This window comes from Anolis sagrei, chromosome 5 (assembly GCF_037176765.1).
Source record: "Anolis sagrei isolate rAnoSag1 chromosome 5, rAnoSag1.mat, whole genome shotgun sequence".
Classification (NCBI taxonomy): Eukaryota; Metazoa; Chordata; class Lepidosauria; order Squamata; family Dactyloidae; genus Anolis; species Anolis sagrei.
The window spans coordinates 24,130,992-24,150,523 of NC_090025.1; the positions used below are offsets into that span (position 1 = coordinate 24,130,992).

The following is a 19,532-nucleotide window of genomic DNA, read 5'->3' on the forward strand; positions in this document are numbered from 1 at the left end:
TTGTGCTTCCTTATATTAACCACCCTTATGCCATAGTCAAATTGTGGAAAAGAAAAATACTCATTTATTTATTAGTAGTTTTGTCTAATCTTTCTCTTAAAGCATACTTGGCTCTCTCCAGTTTCTCTGATCAACCATGCTATGACCTAGGTTGTCTGATATACAAGATCACCTTTCCTGTAAAAATTGTTTCTCATACAATCTAAGACTTAGAAGGAACCACAAAGACAATTCTAATCTAACCTTTACCATGTAGAAATACACAAACAAGGGACTCCTAAAAACTGTCAGTCCAATGTCTGTTTATTTATTTACAAGCACAGTAATAACAAGTTACATGTCCAGTAAAGGTAAAGGTTTCCCCTGATATTAAGTTGAGTCACGTCCAAATCTGGGGAGTGGTGCTCATCTCAGTTTTGATGGCATTGTCCGAAGATGCCTCCAAGGTCATGTGGCCAGCATGACTTCATGGAGCGCTGTTACCTGCCCACTTAAGCTGAGTCTATTGATCTACTCATATTTGCATGTTTTTGAACTGCTAGATTGGCAGAAACTGGGCCTAACAGTGGGAGCTCACCCTGCTCTCTGAATTTGAACCACCAGCCTTTTGATCAGCAAGTTCAGCGGTTTAACCAACTGTGCCACCTTACATGTCCAGTAGTCATCTTAAAAGATTTACTATTTTAATATATAAATTTTATTAAGTTTCCAAATAACATTTAAAGTGGGGGAACAATTGTTTGATATAGAAAAATGAGAAAGTACAGGGAGGAGGAGCAAAAAAAAAAAAGGGGGGGATCCATCTAGTCTCTTATACTTCTCATGCCAACTTTCTCTTTCTGTATTCTCTCTTCTTTCTTTTTAAATTCTAGAGGGATTGGGATATAACATCAAAAGAGTGAGAACAATTTTCGGATAGGAAAGTTTGAAAAAGAGATAGGGGAATGGATAGTGAAGGTAATTGATGTCCAAGATAATATAGGGATTCCAAAAAAGAAAAGGTGGGGAAAAATAGTATGGGGGAACACCAAAAAAAAAAAAAGAAAAGAAAGAAAGAAAGAAAGAAAGAAAGAAAGAAAGAAAAGTTGACTTCCTTTCTATTCGTTGGTGGTTGTATGAGCATGCTAATTGGCCTCTTTAAGGGGCTCTGTATGGCATTGTACTGTGCATCCCTGTGTCATCGAATCTTCTTGAGAGTCTTGGTGTTCTCATATTATTATGTCAAACTTTAGTTCCTTAAAGTAGTTTTTGACCGAATCCCAATTTTATGTTGTTTTTTTTTTTTTGGGATTCCTTGGTTTGGAGTGATCCAACAAGTAAGCTTGTCCATATTCATTATCTCTAGGACTTTCTTAAGCCAGTCTTCTTCTTTTTTTGGAGTTTCTTTCTGTCTCCAAGTTTTGGCAAAAGTGATTCTTGCCACTGTGACTAGATAATTAAAAAGTATCTCTTTATCCTTATCTTCTATCAAGTCTAACATACCTAGTAAATAATACTCCGGTTCTTTCGTTATTTTGATCTTTATTATCTTTTGTACGTCTGTGTGGATTTCCGACCAAAGTTTACTTTTTGAGCTGCAAGAGACATTTTAATAGATATCTCCATATCCACATATTCTGTATCAATGAATTCAACCACCTGTGGCTTGAAAATATCTATTTTTAAAATTCCACCCCCCCCCCCAATAAAAATTAATGTTGCCATTTTTATATAAGAGGCATAATTTTAATACACCTTTGTAAGTAATAGAACTTGATCATCCACTGATTTTGGTATCACAGAGGATCCTGAAACAAATCCTAGATCAAACCAAGGATCTACTGTAATGGTAAATGCAAGGGTAAACTTATGATATCCTGGATTCCATGAAGTTTAATTTTTACTGTCCTTTTTATTAGACCACACTTGGCCAAAACTGTGGATCCTGACTCCAAATGAGGTTTCCTCATGACAAATGTGACAACAGTTAGAGGTTTTTGAATGCCATCCATTTACACAAATCTGTTAGTCACAACGTGCAGTCCTTATAGTAGACTCTGCAGAAAATACTCCAGCTGTACTCCACAAAAAGGAAAATCGGCCTGTTTAGCAAGATTTGCAAATGCTCACTTATTATCATTAAATGTTTGATATTATACCTATGTTCTGTACCTATATATGTGAAGTCATGTAAAAATTTATTGGCGGAAAGGGTTCACAAGTAGAAAAAGTTGGAGAAGCCCTGATCTAAATGATCAGATGAACATTAATTGCAGGAAGCCAAGTATCAATTTATTTTGCATCAAAGCACCACAGCAAAATAAACCACAATAAAGTTGGACCTAAATCTTATTTAATTGGCAAATTGTGTGGAAGGTGCTGATCAAAATAGAATCAGCATATTTCGCATGGATACCATATCAAAAGTAGTCATGTCTAACGTAAGTAGTAGGGCCACACAGCACACATCACAATGTAGAGTTATTCCTATCCTCTCCCACAATACAGATTGTGACCAGATTTGACACACTTAGTAATTACATTTCCAGTTTAGATTGGATCCCGTGTTTTTAATATTACCATTTTGGGTATGGGAAAGGACTCTTACAACTTTAAGCCTGAACAGATTGAGAAGCAAGAACCATAGCACTTCATGAAGCTAGGTGAAGGTACCTGTTTGCCCTTATATTTCAACTTTGAACTTTCAGTTATGTTGTTTTCTTCCAAACATGCCTCTTGCCTCTCCTTTGGGAAGTAAGGTAAGAGGGCATGGAGGTGCCAGTGACAAAAACAGAGCTTGGCCCCTTTTTTGCTTCCCTCTCAGTTCTGTTGACTAGGGAGGCAAGAGACAAAAACACGGAGAAGACATTTCTAGCTATGTCTTTAAAGTAGACTTCAGAGAGATTCTGTTACTCATTATATTTGAAAGATATGCTTATTGCACTATCAAAAAAGTTTTCCTTATTATATGTTATTTTTGAGAAAAACTATTTCAGTATAAATAAGAAAATTGCATATAACATGACAAAAATACAGAAAGCCTTTGAAAATATCCCTGTAGATAAAGTAGAAAAAAAGTTCTTAATTGCACCAGATAACCTTTGCTTTTTGCCAAGCCAAAAACCCCTTTCTTAGGAAGACAACACTGAATTTTTCAAGAAGTTTCTATACTGCCACACCTACTGAAGTAAACTATAGTCCCAATAAAAGTGTTTTACCTCTGCTGGAGATATAAACTTCTGAGTTAGGTCCTAGTAAAATGCTCAGTTAAAAGGCATATTTACAACCTGCATTTAACACTTAACAAATTTCCCAACTCCTTATAGGGGGCCTTATTTCTGAGGTTGGATCCCACCATTTAGGAACTGATGACACACATGAAAAAATATTAACCCTGAACAACATTCTCACCGTAGTACATACCTAAAAATCTCCCTGCATCATTCTTCCAGTAAGGCATGTAAAGGAGAAAAATTGCTTGGTAATTCCTACCATCTCCATCTCTTATTCTTCTAATGCATTTGCAAATTGTTTTCAAAATTGTGCATTCATAATGAAGAAATGGATAATCCAACATGGCAGTAACTAGAGTGCTTTGCAACTTGCTTTTCTTCTCCTCTCCAAGTTATTCTCCCTGGTGGGAGACAGATGTGTTGTCTCTAATTATTTGCTGATTGGCATCAAGAGATATATTAACATAATTGGCACATTTGTTGTAATTAACAGAGGGAACCTGCCACATGCCACCCAACATGAAATGTGAGACCAACAGCCAACCGCAAGAGAGGAAGGCCTACAGTTGTCAGAAGGACACTCTCTTACCATCCTAATTCGATTCTTCTTTCTTTGGGATGTTGTAAGCAACACTTTAATGTTAAAATAATTAATTACATGTACAAAAGGGAGAACACAGAGCCAATCTTTGTTGTTTCTGATTTAATATGGTCTTGAATTATTGCTACAGTATTTGGCAAACTAATAAATTAGATTAATAAACTCAAAAGGCATTTCAAATTATTAGTTAGCATATATATAATTGTGAATCTTTTTTTAAAAAATGCAAGTATCTAACAAAAACATGGATAGCAATACTGACTTAGCAGTACTGCTCTGCTCATTCAGAAAATGCTTTTAAACACATTAGGTGTGCTTTGACTTGACCCATGTGTATCCCATAAAAATAAGAATCCTATTTTAATTGCTTTGCTTTCCACATTTATTTGATGCTGGCAGTGCTGTGGGAAATATTTTAGAGGACAGAACTGGCAAAACTACGTGTGAGTATTCCTTTCACAACCCTATGAAATTCATGGTGGCTTGAAAGCACATAACACATGTGATTTCTTTTCTCAAGAATAGCTACAGGTTGGTTTGTATCCTTCCTGTTACTAGGTTAACATCACAGTCAAGAGGTAGCTGAATGATTGGAGGAGGACTTTTCATACTAAGTGGCTTATTTCAGCATGCTAAAATAAACCAGTTATTCGTAAGATGCTATTTAATTCCTTCATTCTCCTCCCTCTTCAGTTTTACATGGAGTGCCAAACAACATAGGCAACATAGGATATCATTCATGAAACCATACAATTTTAAATAACAGATGTAGAGAATATGAGTCAGACTGGCATCCATTTTCCATTTTCCAGCAGTACTGCTGCTTAAACCATATGGAATATTGCTGCTGCATCCAAATTAACTTCATATGGACATTTTAGCATGATTTTCTATGGGTGCGCTAAGGAAGACTGGTATATGGCATATATTCTGTATCTCATAAACTAGAGCTGATGGGGAAATTGGTGCAATTTTTGGAATCAGCAGGTTAAATATACCCAGAAATAGGGCTAACATTTGAGGCACCAAAATGTGTGATGGTAAGTGTAATATATTGTTATATAGTGAAATTGTATTTGTTTTTGTAATATGTGAAAAATAAATCAATTTAAAGTAGAAATTTCTTGAATAGGAAGCAGAGATGGGAAAATAACCAAGGATATCTCATTTTCAGGGTTATACAGGCTAAGAGTAAATGGGGAAAATAGAAAGGTTAAATGAGTTTAAAACATAATGGAAAGCTGGAATGATGGAAGAAGAGAAGAAGGTAAGTCAAACTGGATCAAGATCAAAGAAGAGCAAGAGGCGCAAGGCACATGAGAAAACGAGGAGAAAGATTGAAAAGATAGGAAAAAAATGGAGTGAAGAAGCAGAAGAGCATTGGGGAGGACATGGAAAAGGTGAGATAGAGCCAGCTGGGTTCAGGGACAAAATGTGCAGGTTGGCACTCTGCCCACACAGTCATCTGTAGCCCCATTTTATGACTAAGTTTCCATTTGAAAATTTCCCTTCATATATCCACTAAGCACCTCACTTTTCTGTATAACCTCTTCTGTAACCTATTGCTGTACCTTCCAGAAGATGTACCCCCTACACACCACACAGCTCTGCAAGTGACAATGCCACTTCCATAACCAATCAGTATTCACAGCCACCTCTTCCTTCAAATCTCTGGTCTCTGTATAAAAGCTTTCCTTTTCTGAACAGAATACAAAATGCTGCCAGGTTGACAAAAGTGCCTGCATGGAAATGCATACACACAGGAGTTCCAATTAAGGGATAACGGCAGTGAAAACAGGAGCCACTCTCATCAAACAAAGCAAACAGCAGTTATATTAACAATCAATTAGATGCAGCAGCCACCTGATGCTGCATATTTGGATAAATCCCAGGCTGCTCTGAGCTTTCTGCCCAGACAATGCCAGCTGAGCAGAATTTGTGTCATGCTCATTCTGGCTTGGCAAGCAAACGTAATCACTTTGACTACCCCTCCTCCTCCACTCCCCTTGCATCTAACTCGATCTAAGCAGGTACAATAGTAGTTTTTAAGCCCAACTGGGTCACCAAACTTTACAGCTGATGCTCTCCAATTAAACTCTTAGGGAGAACCACCCCCCTTTATAATTAGAGAAGCAATTATCCTCTTGTTGAATGTGCAGCAAATCACAAATTCCAATGCAAAACTTCATTTAGCTGCTTATGGCATATTAACTAATCTTACATCTCACTGATGTTTTGATCTATAGCCTTATTGCAAGGAGTTAATTTGATGCAGCTGCCTCACTCTGAGACTATTTCTCACTCCCAAGGAGACTGGTTCATCTTTGAAAGAGTAAAAGTGATGAGAAAAGGGATTAATTTCACTAATAACTCTGCTGGGTTACTCTGGGACAATCTCAGGATGTACCCTAAGGGGGAAATGTTGACATTTAAGAAATATTGGTTTTTAAAAATTAGGATTTAAAAAAGATGGAAATAAAACTAAGTTCTACTGTAATCTTGCTTTACGCAATCCATCTCCACCGCATACAACATTGCTATGGAACAACATGCTTTACACAAAAGTTGAAAGCTTGGCCAGAAAAATTTCCAAATTCTAGCCTACAAACACAAGCACAAGGGATTCCAGTGCAGTTGAACTGTGTTATTTTATCACTGGACTTGTTCTTCATTGTAAATTATCAATGAAAATGTTTGTTTCAGATTTGAAAATGTGGTGGAGAACATACCCACAGGATGTTCACAGACAGTGTTAAATGGTAAAGGTGAAGGTTTTCCCTGACATTAAGTCTAGTGTCTGACTCTGGGCAGTGGTGCTCATCTCCATTTCTAGGCTGAAGAGCCGATGTTGTCCGTAGACACCTCTGTGGTCATGTGGCCAGCATGACTGAACTGCAGAAGCAGTGCCTATTGATCTACTAATATTTGCATGTTTTCCAACTGCTTGGTTAGAAGAAGCTGGCCCTGACAGTGTGAGCTCACCCTGCTCTTCGGATTTGAGCCGCCAACCTTTTGGTCAGCAAGTTCAGTAGCTCAGTGGTTTAACCCGCTGCACCACCAGTCTTAGATAAGTTATTTTCCACCAGTGCTATCATCACGGCTAACTAAAAATGGTTAAGTTTTAAGTTAGCAGTGATGATAGCAATGGTGGAAAATAACTTATCTAACACTGGTGGTGCAGCGGGTTAAACCACTGAGCTACTGAACAATGAGTCAAATTCATGTTCCAGAAAAATAAGGAAAGTGATGCTGATTATATACATTCAAATATGAACAATAGATTAGCTTCATACAACAGTAAAAGCAAACTTACATTGTTTGCAACCTGGAGTAGATTCTATATAATTTCAGTATATTATGGAGTATACACATGGCTCATGTTTCATCCAAACAACCAAATGTTCCATTGAAAAAGAGACAGAAAATAGAAGATGAGACAACAATAACTTGAAATCCAATAAGACAAAAAGTAAATGAAAGACAAAACATGTACTACTTGTATTCTAGGATATATCTTAGCCCCCATGAATTTCATTGTTCCTGAAGTGCAAGAAGTTTTATTTTCTTTCAAATGAGATTAAATTACTGTCAATCAAAGTACATCACCTCTGCTTTGCTGTATCATGGTTTGTTAGGGTAGAACATAATGGATTTTGGTTCTACTGTTATATTGGTCAAGCAAACAAAGTATTCTCATGGAGGTAAAATCAGTAGATTTGTTTGGATATCCTCCTCCCTGCCCTGCATGTTGTGTCCAGCAATTTCTTTGGTAATGGGAGGAGGAAACCTGTGTGTGGAAAGTGGCTGAAATTTAGGAATGTTATTCACAACTCTGCAAGTGATAAAGTTGTGGAATGTCTACATTTTAGGTTGAGTTCTATAGGGATTCTGCAACCACATATGTCTCTTACAGATTAAAATGTTGCATTGCAGTACAGGATCATAACCTTTAGGTATGATGTTGTAAATTAACCATTCAGTAAGTTTTACACTTTCTTGAATATTACAATATAATTTAAATGAAAATCTGAATTTAAATATTTCTTTTGAGACAAAATACATAGCTGAGCAGAGAACAACAAATAAACTTCTTTTCTTTTCTTTTTACTTAGAGTAACTTGAAGTACTGTTAATAGTACCTACCTAACTGTATATTGTTTATATTATACAGCTGGACTTGAAAGTCATGGCCAGAGATGGCTATCTGATATCCAACAGTTGCTTCTTGTGGTATTAAATACATATTAAAATAAAAGTGTTCAAACAAATTAGTGAAATTCTAAACAAAGAACATATTCAGCTCCAAATTAAAATAATCACATAAGCCTTCAACAGACCAAGTTATCTTTCATCACTCCACTTTTTCTTCTTCAAAACTTTATCTTGCCATTTACAGCTAGTGGCAGCAATAAAACCAAACATTAAGGTATTCATACTCATTTATGTTTAGTCCTTTGTTCTTTTAATAGCATTGGAAGGAGTCTACACAGTAGCTCTATTAAGCTAATCTACTATCTGGGTGTTTGATCTCCCTCCTGACTAAAAAGAAAAGAAAAGAGCTCTTTGGAATAACTATTGCCTACATGACTCTTGGACTTACCAAGTGTTAATTGGTGTCTGCCCCGACAACAGTACAAATAGCTTTCACAGCCAATTAGCTGGCAGTCATCAATCTTTTATGCTTGACAAAGTGAAAGTATGTGGCATGGTCTGGAAGAACACCAGATATTAGCACGCCAGCTCCTGACTTATAATTATTCTATAGTGTGTTAGAGAAACATTGCATGCTAGGAGGACTCAAGCTTGCCCACAAGGGATGGTCTCCAACCCACAAGCTTTCCTACCAAATCACAGATTGTGGGGTTAGGGACCAGACCTCAATGATTATGTGGTTGCAGAAATATGCCACATAAAAGAGCCATTGGCCTCTTTGTTATCATTTTATATGTTTCTGAGATGAACTCTATATTCACAATATTTTGATAGGAACACTTATACTGTATATTATGTGATAATCTCTAACACTAACTGAAGAAAAAAATCCAGGCCTGCAAACATTTAATGGGAAATGACAAAATAAAATCAAAACCCTGCTCTTGACTCTGTCTGCGTCACAAATGCGTTTAGCGGGGACGAGAGACAGGGCCTTCTCAGTAGTGGCCCCTCGGCTATGGAGCACTCTTCCTAGAGACATAAGATCAGCTCCCTCCCTTTTGACCTTCCAAAGAAAAAAGTCAAAACCTGGCTGTTCGAGCAGGCATTTGAAAAGGTAGTGTAACAGACATATGATTATGGAACAATTGGATTATGAGATTGGATTATGTTTTATCTAGGAAACGAATTTATTTGTTTTTTATAATTGTTATGGTTTTACTTGATATTAATGTTCTTAATTGTTTTAATGTTTTTACGATGTTGATGGCATTGGATTGTTGCCTTGTGAACCACCTCAAGTCACCTGCAGGCGGAGAGGGGCGGTATACAAATTTAGCAAATAAATAAATAAATAAAACCCAAAATGTAACAAATTCACTATTCTTAGTTACATGTAGGCTAAAACAGAAGGGGACTCCTTGCTTGCAAATTATACTTCATGTGCTTGCTTCGGAAGCACATATACTAAAATTAGAGTAAATTGTACTTCATTCATCAGCTACACAAAATTCATATTTGACTTTTGGCAATGCAAGAGACTATTTCCCAATGAGAAACTATGTCTAATACAAAATGCAGACATATATTGAATGAACCAATCCATCTTAATCCTAAGAAAGGCCCTTTTCTTAGATGAAAATAATATTTTACAATACTGCAATCTAATTGTTCTTACAGCAAGTCTTACATATCTTTAGTATATACTGTAACAGAAGGCAAGAGTTCTGAGCCACGTTGTGCAACTAGCGTAGTGTAGGGTTCCAGCTATCATACTTTTGCCGAGAACCCTTTTAATTCCATCTAAACACATTAATGTGTGAGGTGTACTGACAAAAATTAAGAAGCTAACAATCTCCCTCCTAGATCTTTTGTCTGAGATATACCATATATAGATTGTTGATGGGAGAATAAGTTGAAGAGTATACAAGATAAGAAAGACTTAATGTGCTGGCATGGCAGTGACAGGAGATTTAAATTTCTTTTTCTTTTTCTTACAAATTAATAGTTTGTATTAATTTATTTAAGCCATGCTTTTTGTAATCTGGTAGCTTCCTCAGGTTGCAGTCATAGGGCCAGCAACCTGGCAATCACCGTTAGAGTATTTAGATCTGCCCCTTTTCCCAGGGTTTTGGAGGCAAAGGAGGACCTTTGTTCAGTCTCACTGTTTGAAGCCTAACAGCAGGACGTGTGGGATTCTCTTTCCCACCTGCACAAAAGCTTCACTTCTCACAGCTCTGCTAGGGGAGTAAAGGGATAGTTCCACAGCTTTTGCTGGGGGAATACAGCCAGCCTTTGCTGGGGCAACAGGACTGTTCCTACAGCCTTCGTGGAGTAATCTAAAGGACACTTTTCAGCTTGGCAGACCTACAGCAGCCTTGTCTGGTAAGGGACCACTCAGGCTATCCATAAAGCAGCTTGGAGCCAGGAGTAGGGGCCTCATGCCAACAAGGTAAAGAAAGATTGCCCAGGGAGGGGTAAGAAGATTTCCCTAAGGAAGAAAGGAACAGTTCACCACCAGTTGCCTGCCCTTGGTGGCAGATTGAGGAAGCTACCGGTTTTCCAAGGTTATAAAGCATTTAATTCATTTGTTTGAAGATTTAAGCCCAAATAAAGAACTTTGTTGAACTTATTTTGAGCCTCAATAGAACTTTGTGTTGGGAAATCTAAGGGGCCCTTCAGCTGAGGCACCCTGGCGTTCCGTTGGGCATACAGAAGGTACGTCCTGTAAACAGACATTATTTCAGGCCCAGCATGCAACAGCACACTTAACATTGAACAATTTCAAAGTCATAATTGCCAGCCATCTATAGAGAAGGACCAAGATATTCACAAAATGTGAGCTCAAATGAGCTCAGATTTATCAATGGTATTACCATGCAATTAATAAAATATGTAAATACAGTTAGTACTTGTTAAAGACATAATCATATTAACCTAAACTATACGTACATAGGAGGTCAGGAGAGAAAGCACTTCATATTGGAGAAATATTATCATAAAGGTCAGATGTTATTACTGAAGGTCAGAACTTTTTAAAGGTCAGATGTTATTAATATTATTTTAATATGGTTATGAGATACCAGTAAATCTGCTTCTAATAATTTTGGGCTAAATGAAACCATATGGATTAGAATAATGAAACACGTTTATAATTCGTGGATAAATGCAGAAATCCTCTTGGCTTCTTGGATATATATATATATATATATATATATATATATATATATGCTGCCCTCAATCATTGAGCAGTTATGAAATTTGACAAATTATGTTAATGAATAAATTAACTTTAAAAATGTGTGGGAAGGGGAAAATCAATCCCATTGCCTGAAAAATCATAGCCATTTATAGTATGTTAGAATATGATCTGGTCTGGAGAAAATTAATGACAATTTAGTCAATTCAAGATGTTTCTGGCTGCCTAAATGTCCATCTCTATCAAATAGCTTGTATGGAAGTACAGTATAGAATTTCTGCACCCAAGATTTATTTTGTATTTTCTGGTTCTGCTTCCCAGTCATGTTTATTGGGAACAAGATTCTCAGTAGCTGCTCTTAGAATTCCTTTCCCAGAAATGCTAGGATGGCTTCCTCCTTGTTGCCCTCTAACTAGCAATTGTAGACACTCTTTTGTTCCAACATGGTTTAAAAATAGACTGAAATGGGCTTCAATTGTTCACTGCCTTGTTGATTTTTATCTTTTATATTTCATGAATGTTAAAGTTTTCATTCTACATAATATTTAATTGAATTTTAAAATAACCTTTAGTTCCTCTCTCTCTCTCTCTCTCTCTCTCTCTCTCTCTCTCTCTCTCTCATTCTTTTGTATCTTTATTGTTATTGTGTTCCTTCATTGTGCTTCTCACTGGCTCAGTGGGGATTTGTATCCTGGTTCCTAGAATCATAGTTTAATATTCAAAACACTGTACCACAGTTGAATCCTATATCATCTTAAAACAGGGGTGGGAAATCTTGGAAGACTTGTGGGCCGATTTTCCACTCCTAAGACTCGTCAACAAGTCACAGCAAACTCAAATACACAAATAGCCTTTTTCATTTACTTCAAAGGCAAAGACACCAGGGGGATGAGAGTCTTGGTATGAGCGAGGATCCTGATTTCTAGAACACAATTCTTGTGAAGTCTTGGCTCTGCCTTTTCTTCTCCGCCAGTTCCCCCTGTTTATAGGTTTTCCCAATAGTGTAGATACCTTCCTTTGTATTAGTTTTTGGGTGGAGTATAAAACCTCCCTATAGACCAACCTTAGTTGGTCTATTCCAATTGCCTGTACAGAGCTCTCTTGCTAGACTCCTCACTTTTTCTGCAGCAGAGCTACAGTGACCAGAGGCTTGGGCATTGCCTGGTAATCCTACGCCCAAACAACCCAAAACAGGTATCCTTAGCACCTGCATTCAGCCAGTATTCATATATCAGCATCCCAGAGACAATGTAAGCTTTTGACCAGCTTAAGCTTCACAAGAAAGAAAACTTAAGACAGTTTATGAGCACTAGCTTATTAACCATTACTTTGCACCAGAAGCAGGAGACTTTCAAAAACTCCAGAGTGATGACTGCAACCAGCAAAATCTCCTTTTGTAATGTATTGTTTTAAGCTATCTTACAATAGTCCCAAGTGGACTTAACCCTTTATTAATGTTCTTTTCAGTAAACTCATTTTGATTATCTTTTCACCTTGCCTAAAGTGCCTCTGTCTGTTAAGGGTCTTAATCTTAACAGAAGGTATACAGATAGTCCCCAAGTAAAGCCAGACACTATAGTTTTTCCCAAAGACTTGGGCGTGCCATCACAATTCTCTATATTTTAGCAACAATAAGAAGTATTGAAGGCTGAAAAAGCAGTGAAGGCTACAGAGTTGTAATCCAATGCTCAAACCACTACATCATGCTGGCTCTCATAATCTGAACTTGTATTGAGCAAAACGTAGGATGAAATAATGATGATGATTCACAGAATACACATGATAAAAGTATGACCTTCATTTTGTATTCATCATGCCACTTCTCTGTCCCCCACGCCACCCAGAATATGTCCAGGATGTCAATGAATTCTATTTTTACATTTCTTTGGACAGAGCTAGCTCTTAAAACACTGGGAGGTATGATCTGTATTATATGCATAATACTGTACATAGGCAATCATGAGTAATCTCACTTCCTAGCGAAGGTAATGAAGTCTCTAAGTACTGCCATGCATCTGCGATATGACGTGCCTGTTACAAATAATCTTGTCTCCTCGCAACAGCTGGCTGGTAAGATGTTCAGAGGCAAAGAAGCTGATAAATTCTCCTTGAGAACAGCAAACCGATGAATACTACAGCTATCAGAAATCTGGTTTATGGGGGAAAAAAAACCAAACCATCTCTCTAATAAATTATTAATCCTATCCCACACCAGAAAATAAAACAGCAAAGGAAGAAATGGGGAAATAAAATAAGGTTAATTGTACACTGTTTTACTCCCTGTTGTTTTCAGGCAGTTTTGCAGAGCTTGGATTCCAAGCTATGGCTACAGATAACACACAGAGTGTTGGGAGACATAGGCAACTAAAATGAGTGACAGGCCCCTTGTTATTAAACAATGGCATCCTTAAGTAAGCTGGAAAGATTTTTGCCTCTGACAGACAGAGAGGGAGTATTATGAAGTTTGTGTCTTTGTGTGGAGAGGGAATTAAGCATCATTAGCGATCAAGTTTTCTGCTGATCAGCAAAAGTGTATTTCCCCATTCTGTAAGCTCTTTATCATGGAAGAGTTCTGTCACTGAGACACATTCTTCAAATATATCTTTAGTACAAATTGCTGATATATACCTAGTTTGTAAAAATATGAAGGTAAGCAATTGTATGTGGGACTCAATAACTCAAATGTATTATGGCAGTTATTTCCCAAGTTAGTGGTATTTTGTGTATGAACAGCACAGCTCAAAGGCCAAAATCAGAAGGTCAAATTTGATTTTCATTGGTAGACATATTCAGACTTTCTCGAATGCCTCTTCCTGCTCCAGCTCCCTGTGGCACCAAAAACCAGTTCCAAAAACACCACTCTCCCCCAAATTAGATTTCTAAGTGTGCACAGGGTACATTATGGCAAAAATAACAAGAGCCAGGAGGCTCTGTGCCTGGATCATGATGAAAGTTTTAAATACCTCCCAAAATTAAGACAAAGTGAATTATTTATTTATTTATTTATTTATTTGGTACACTTGTATACCGCTAATATCTCAGCCTATGCGGCGACTCATTGCGGTTTACAACATATTTAAAATACAATATTCACTTTAAAAATATAAAATAAGATATAAAAATACATACATATACATACATAGTATTGGGCCACCAATACAGACCGGACATCTCATAGTTAAAGTCATAATCCAATTCGTTATCCTTGATTGCTAGTCCATGATCAAAACATCATCACATCGGAATTAGTTGAAAACTTGCTCGAACATCCAAGTTTTCAGTTTTTTCCAAAATGCCATTAGCGAGGTGGCTGATCTTATTTCAGTAGGGAGGGCGTTCCAAAGCCGGGGGGCCACCACAGAAAAGGCCCTATCTCTCGTTCCCGCAAGCCGCACTTGTGAAGCAGGCGGGATGGAGAGAAGAGCTTCTCCTGAAGATCTTAGGGTCCTGGTGGGCTGATAGGCCGAGATACGTTCGGATAGGTATGTAGGGCCAGAACCGTTTAGGGCTTTAAAGGTCAAAACCAGCACTTTGAATTGGGCTCGGTAGCTAATCAGTAGCCAGTGGAGCTGGTACAGCAGAGGAGTTGTATGCTCCCTGCGCCCTGCTCCTGTTAATACCATGGCTGCCACCCGTTGGACTAATTGGAGCTTCCGGGCCGTCTTCAAAGGCAACCCCACGTAGAGAGCGTTGCAGTAGTCAAGGCGGGATGTAACCAGAGCGTGGACTACCATGGCCAAGTCAGACTTCCCAAGGTACGGTCGCAGTTGGCGCACGAGTCTTAACTGTGCGAATGCTCCCCTGGTCACCGCCGAAACCTGGGGATCCAGGCTCAGCGATGAGTCCAGGATCACACCCAAACTGCGAACCTGTGTCTTCAGGGGGAGTGTGACCCCGTCTAACACAGGCTGTAACCCTATACCCTGTTCGGCCCTGCGACTGACCAGGAGTACCTCTGTCTTGTCTGGATTCAATTTCAATTTGTTCGCCCCCATCCAGACCATCACAGCGGCCAAGCACCGGTTCAGGACCTTGACAGCCTCCTTAGTAGCGGGTGGGAAGGAGTGACAGAGCTGGACATCATCTGCGTACAGATGACACCGCACCCCGAAACTCCGGATGATCTCGCCCAGATCCTGTGCTAGTTAAGGTTTGTACTCAAATTAGAAATATTTCAGTAGCACATTTCAAAATCCCTCTGCCAGAATGACTACTGGTCACTGACTACGCTAACCGGGAAATGTAGTCCAAAAAATTAACTTTTCCAATTTTCAGTTTTGGATACACTTACAGTGAATTCTTCCCCAGTAATCATCAGAACTTTGCTTCAGTCTATCTTAATAGTCTATTCATTTTAGTTCTATTTATTTCAAAGACTCAGGTAGAAATACACCTTAGTGAACAAAACAGATATGTTCCTGGGAATTACTTCTTTAAGAGAAAATTTGGTACTAGAACAAGATAAAACAAAACATGGAAAGAATAGAAATAGATTCCTATACCACAAAAATATTTTTCAGAATATTTTGAAATCCAAAACCAACATTATGCACATGTGAAATGAGCAGCCTTGAATCCCTCAAGGAAAAAGGCAGGGTATAAATAAAATAAAACTTATTATTTTATTGACACAAAAACACAGTATGTCACAGCAAATGAGATCTATATGCTAGATTTCGTATCACAAAATCTTAAATCGAACACTTCCCAAGTGTCTAGGATTGTGTGATGTATTTTCTAATGATACGCACAGATCTAAGTAAGATGGCCTTTTGCAGTTGACAGATTATTATTATTATTATTATTATTATTATTATTATTATTATTATTCTATGGTATTCTGGCAGAAGTTGACCAAAGTCATATTCAAGGACCTAGCTATGCAATAAAGGTTTTATCTCTATGCATTTTCTATCTCCTCCAGCACAATTCTCTGGTATGCTTCTGTCAGAAGTAGCTCATTATCTGTGGTTTCACATTTCTGCAGTAAATCCAGAAGTATACTCTTTGAAGATAGAAGATGATACTGTACATGCTTGACATGATATGCAACCCTTCTGGTGTACTGAGAATATGTTTATCAGGATGTCTTACACAGTGCCTTAATGTGCAGTTGGACTCATGGAGTTGTGATGTTTGTTGCATAATGGGGCTGATTGTACAACGGACATGCTGCTAACTCTGGTAGTGTAATGGCCCAAGACATGTAGCTACATCTCTTGTCCCCTCCTGAGAATACAAACATTGCCCCATAGAGCAATTCCCCCTGATGTGTTGTAAGTTGTTTTATGATTATGTAAATATCTAACAGGATACCAAGTACACTATTTTGCAGCAAGTGCCAAAAGTTAAGTTTTGATCTCATCAGACCAGAGAACCTATTCTTACATATTTGCTATGCCTCCCACATACATTTTTGCAAACTCCAAAAAACTTTTAAATGAGTTTCTTTTAGCAACGACTATCTTCTCACCACTCTTATATACAGTCCAGCTTTGTGAGGTGATAGCAATTCTGCCAGCAACATGCAGGTTTTCTTGCACCTGCACAGTAATGAGTTCCATGTGCAGCAATACCAAAGAAATCCATTTAAGTTACAGGGTGCAACTCAGCAAAAGGTGGAAAAGTAAAAGGAAGTTGACAATATCTCAAGGACTGCATGTTCATCCTTGTATCTTGCTCAACACAAGCACCCCAGTTTTCTATCAGCAGTCAGAGAAAGAAGCCTCCATTATTGTCCCTCTATTCTGTGTTGGTAAGACCTCACCTGGAATAATGTATTCAATTCTGGTCACCACAACTTAAGGAGAGATATTGACAAACTGGAATGTGTCCAGAGGAGAAAACAAAAATAATCTAAGGTCTGGAGATCATGCCTTTGAGAAGTGGCTTAAAGGGCTAACTATGTTTACTTGGCATAAGGGAAGGTTGAGAGAAGGCAAGATAACCATATATAAATATTTGAAAGTATATCATAAGAAAGAGGGAGCAGACTTATTTTCTGCTACCCTGGAGACTAGGGATCGGAGCAATGAGTTCGAATTATAGGAAAGAAGATTCCACCTGAATGTTAGAAAGTACTTCCCGAATGTAAGAGCTGTTCAACAGTGAAACTCACAGCCGCAGAATGCGGTACAGGCTCTTTTTTGGAGGCTTTCAAACAGAGGCCGGATTTCCATCTGTTGGGATGCTCTGATTGTGTTTTTCCTGCATGGCATGGTCAATTCTATAATTCTATTATTCTAATTTCCATTAAATGAGACAAAAAGCAATAGTATAAATAGTAAGGTTGTGTACGGATTCATTTTCAAAAAGGGTTTTCGGCTGGTTAAGCGGGCTCTGCCACCATTTTTTTTTGGTCGCAACCGAAAACTGGCTGCCGAAGAGTGGTTTCTTTCAGTTTCTTTTGGCTACACGTAGAAGGCAGGGAGGGAGACAGCTGCTAGAAGGGAAATGATCCCAGAAAGGGTGGTTATTAAGCCTGTTGCCTTAAACCCAAGTCTTCTTGAAAGATAGAAAGGAAAGGATTCCAGGAAGGAGTTTTTCTTAAGCCCTTGCCTTAAACCCAAGTCTCCTAGAAAGGCAGAAGGGCAGAAAGGGTAGAACGATGGAAAGGGGAGCCTCATACATTCCACATTGCTGCCAATAACTGGATTTTCCTGGATCTTTTGGTTGCCAAGCTGAAAACGGCTTTTTCCCATTAGTGGATTTCAGGAGGCTCTGGAAAACAGATCCGGGTACCCACCAAAATTCGGATTGTGGTGCAGCTGAATTGCACAACCTTAATAAATAGTGTAATCATCGTGAATAGAGGTGCATTTTTTCATTTTCCACAGGTGGACTTGCTCTGAACAAATACTGCCCCCACTTCTGCTTGGTAGGGTCACTTTCATATGGAAAATGACAGAATAACCTCCCCATGTGTTTTAACTGCTATCAAATAAAACAGGCATTGAACATTAAAAACCAGATTATTCTTCCTTTGTTCTATCTTTGTATCAGATCTCAGCATGCACATTCTTGTAGCTATGGAGCTTGAATGATGCACCATATGCACAGTCATAGTAAAACAAAGCAGTTTTGAGAGGAAAATATGACATCTCTTTTAAATTATGTATGTGAATGCTTGTTGTTTTCACTGCTAGCATGTAGGAAAGGGTGGGGATGGTTGGGTGGGAAGTAGCGCAGATGCATTAATAAATTCTAACTGGAGTTCTCTCTGAGAGATAACAGAATTTTTCTGTGCTCTTGGTTTCTTATAAAAGGAACGAAACTGAACTGCCTGTAGCTCTGCCTAGTGGGCCATTCTAATTGACTCTGAAGTCATTAATCAGTTCCCAATCAATCTATGCTACCAAGAGCAGGCAGTTAGATCTCCATTACTACCCATTTATCATGCCATTGCCTAATTCACTGCACCATTAGCCACAGATTAGACCTCAGTTAGGATAACTGTGTCAGCTCTCCCCCCACCCTACACCATTTCCTCTTTTAAAGAGTGCTGTCACTCACCTCTGCCACTGGGATTCCTTCAGGTGGGCGACACTGAAGTAGGACTTCCTGTTCCAAAGACACTTCTTTTCCAAGTGGCTCCTGCTCAAATGTCTTCCGTAAGTCTGGAATGAAAAAACAGAATGTATTTTGTGAAGGTGTTTGTGATAACCAGGGCTGGGGTTTCATCAGAACTTATAAAAAATACTCCAGCCTAATTTATACTTCCAAAACGACCATGTGGACTGGACCACAGTTTTACTTCAGACTGTTATTTTCTGAATTTTGCAGTATTCCTGGCAGCTCAAGAATTACCTGTGAATAAAGGCCTATTAGTCTCCATTCTATTTGTAAGAATGAAGCTTTAGGGGAAAAGATGAGGTATAAATATGAAAGCAATAAAAAGTAATAGAATATGATAGGGAGAGGTTGCATGCAAAATGTGTATATTAGAGACAGTTCACTGTGGGAAGAATATATTAGAGAAAGCTGAGTACCAAATACACAGGGAAAGCTGTAAATGAAAATAAATATGAATTTGTGTGTTAAAAAATGCAGACTGAGGCAGAAATTGGGCAGAACAAATTTATGAGAGTATATGTGAAATTCATGACTTGGAATGCACTATTCCATTTACTCTTACTTAAAGTACCAGAAATAAAATGTCCACTGTTGTGACAGATGTGGTACAAATGCAGAAATGATGTGGGGTCTTTGTCCTTGGCATATAACATCTCTTATTTTCCAAATGGGTTACTAAAGGGGAAAGGGAAGTATTACTCCTTGCTGTAAATTTCTAGGCAATGAAAGCCGGACTATCGAAGGCAGGGTTTTGCCGTCACTGCTATAGTCAAATCATCCCTCACAGGGATCTTTG

At 38.2% G+C, this 19,532-nt stretch overlaps 1 protein-coding gene across 5 annotated transcripts in view; it reads right to left on the reverse strand.

The window, feature by feature from the left end:
- Positions 1–19,532, reverse strand: part of UNC5C (unc-5 netrin receptor C) — a 370,394-nt gene that overhangs the window by 80,475 nt on the left and 270,387 nt on the right. For all 5 annotated transcript variants that reach the window (XM_060779209.2, XM_060779211.2, XM_060779210.2 and 2 more), the window contains one exon: positions 18,677–18,780. In XM_060779209.2, the coding sequence (XP_060635192.2) occupies positions 18,677–18,780 (104 nt within the window). The remainder of the gene's footprint in view (positions 1–18,676; positions 18,781–19,532) is intronic.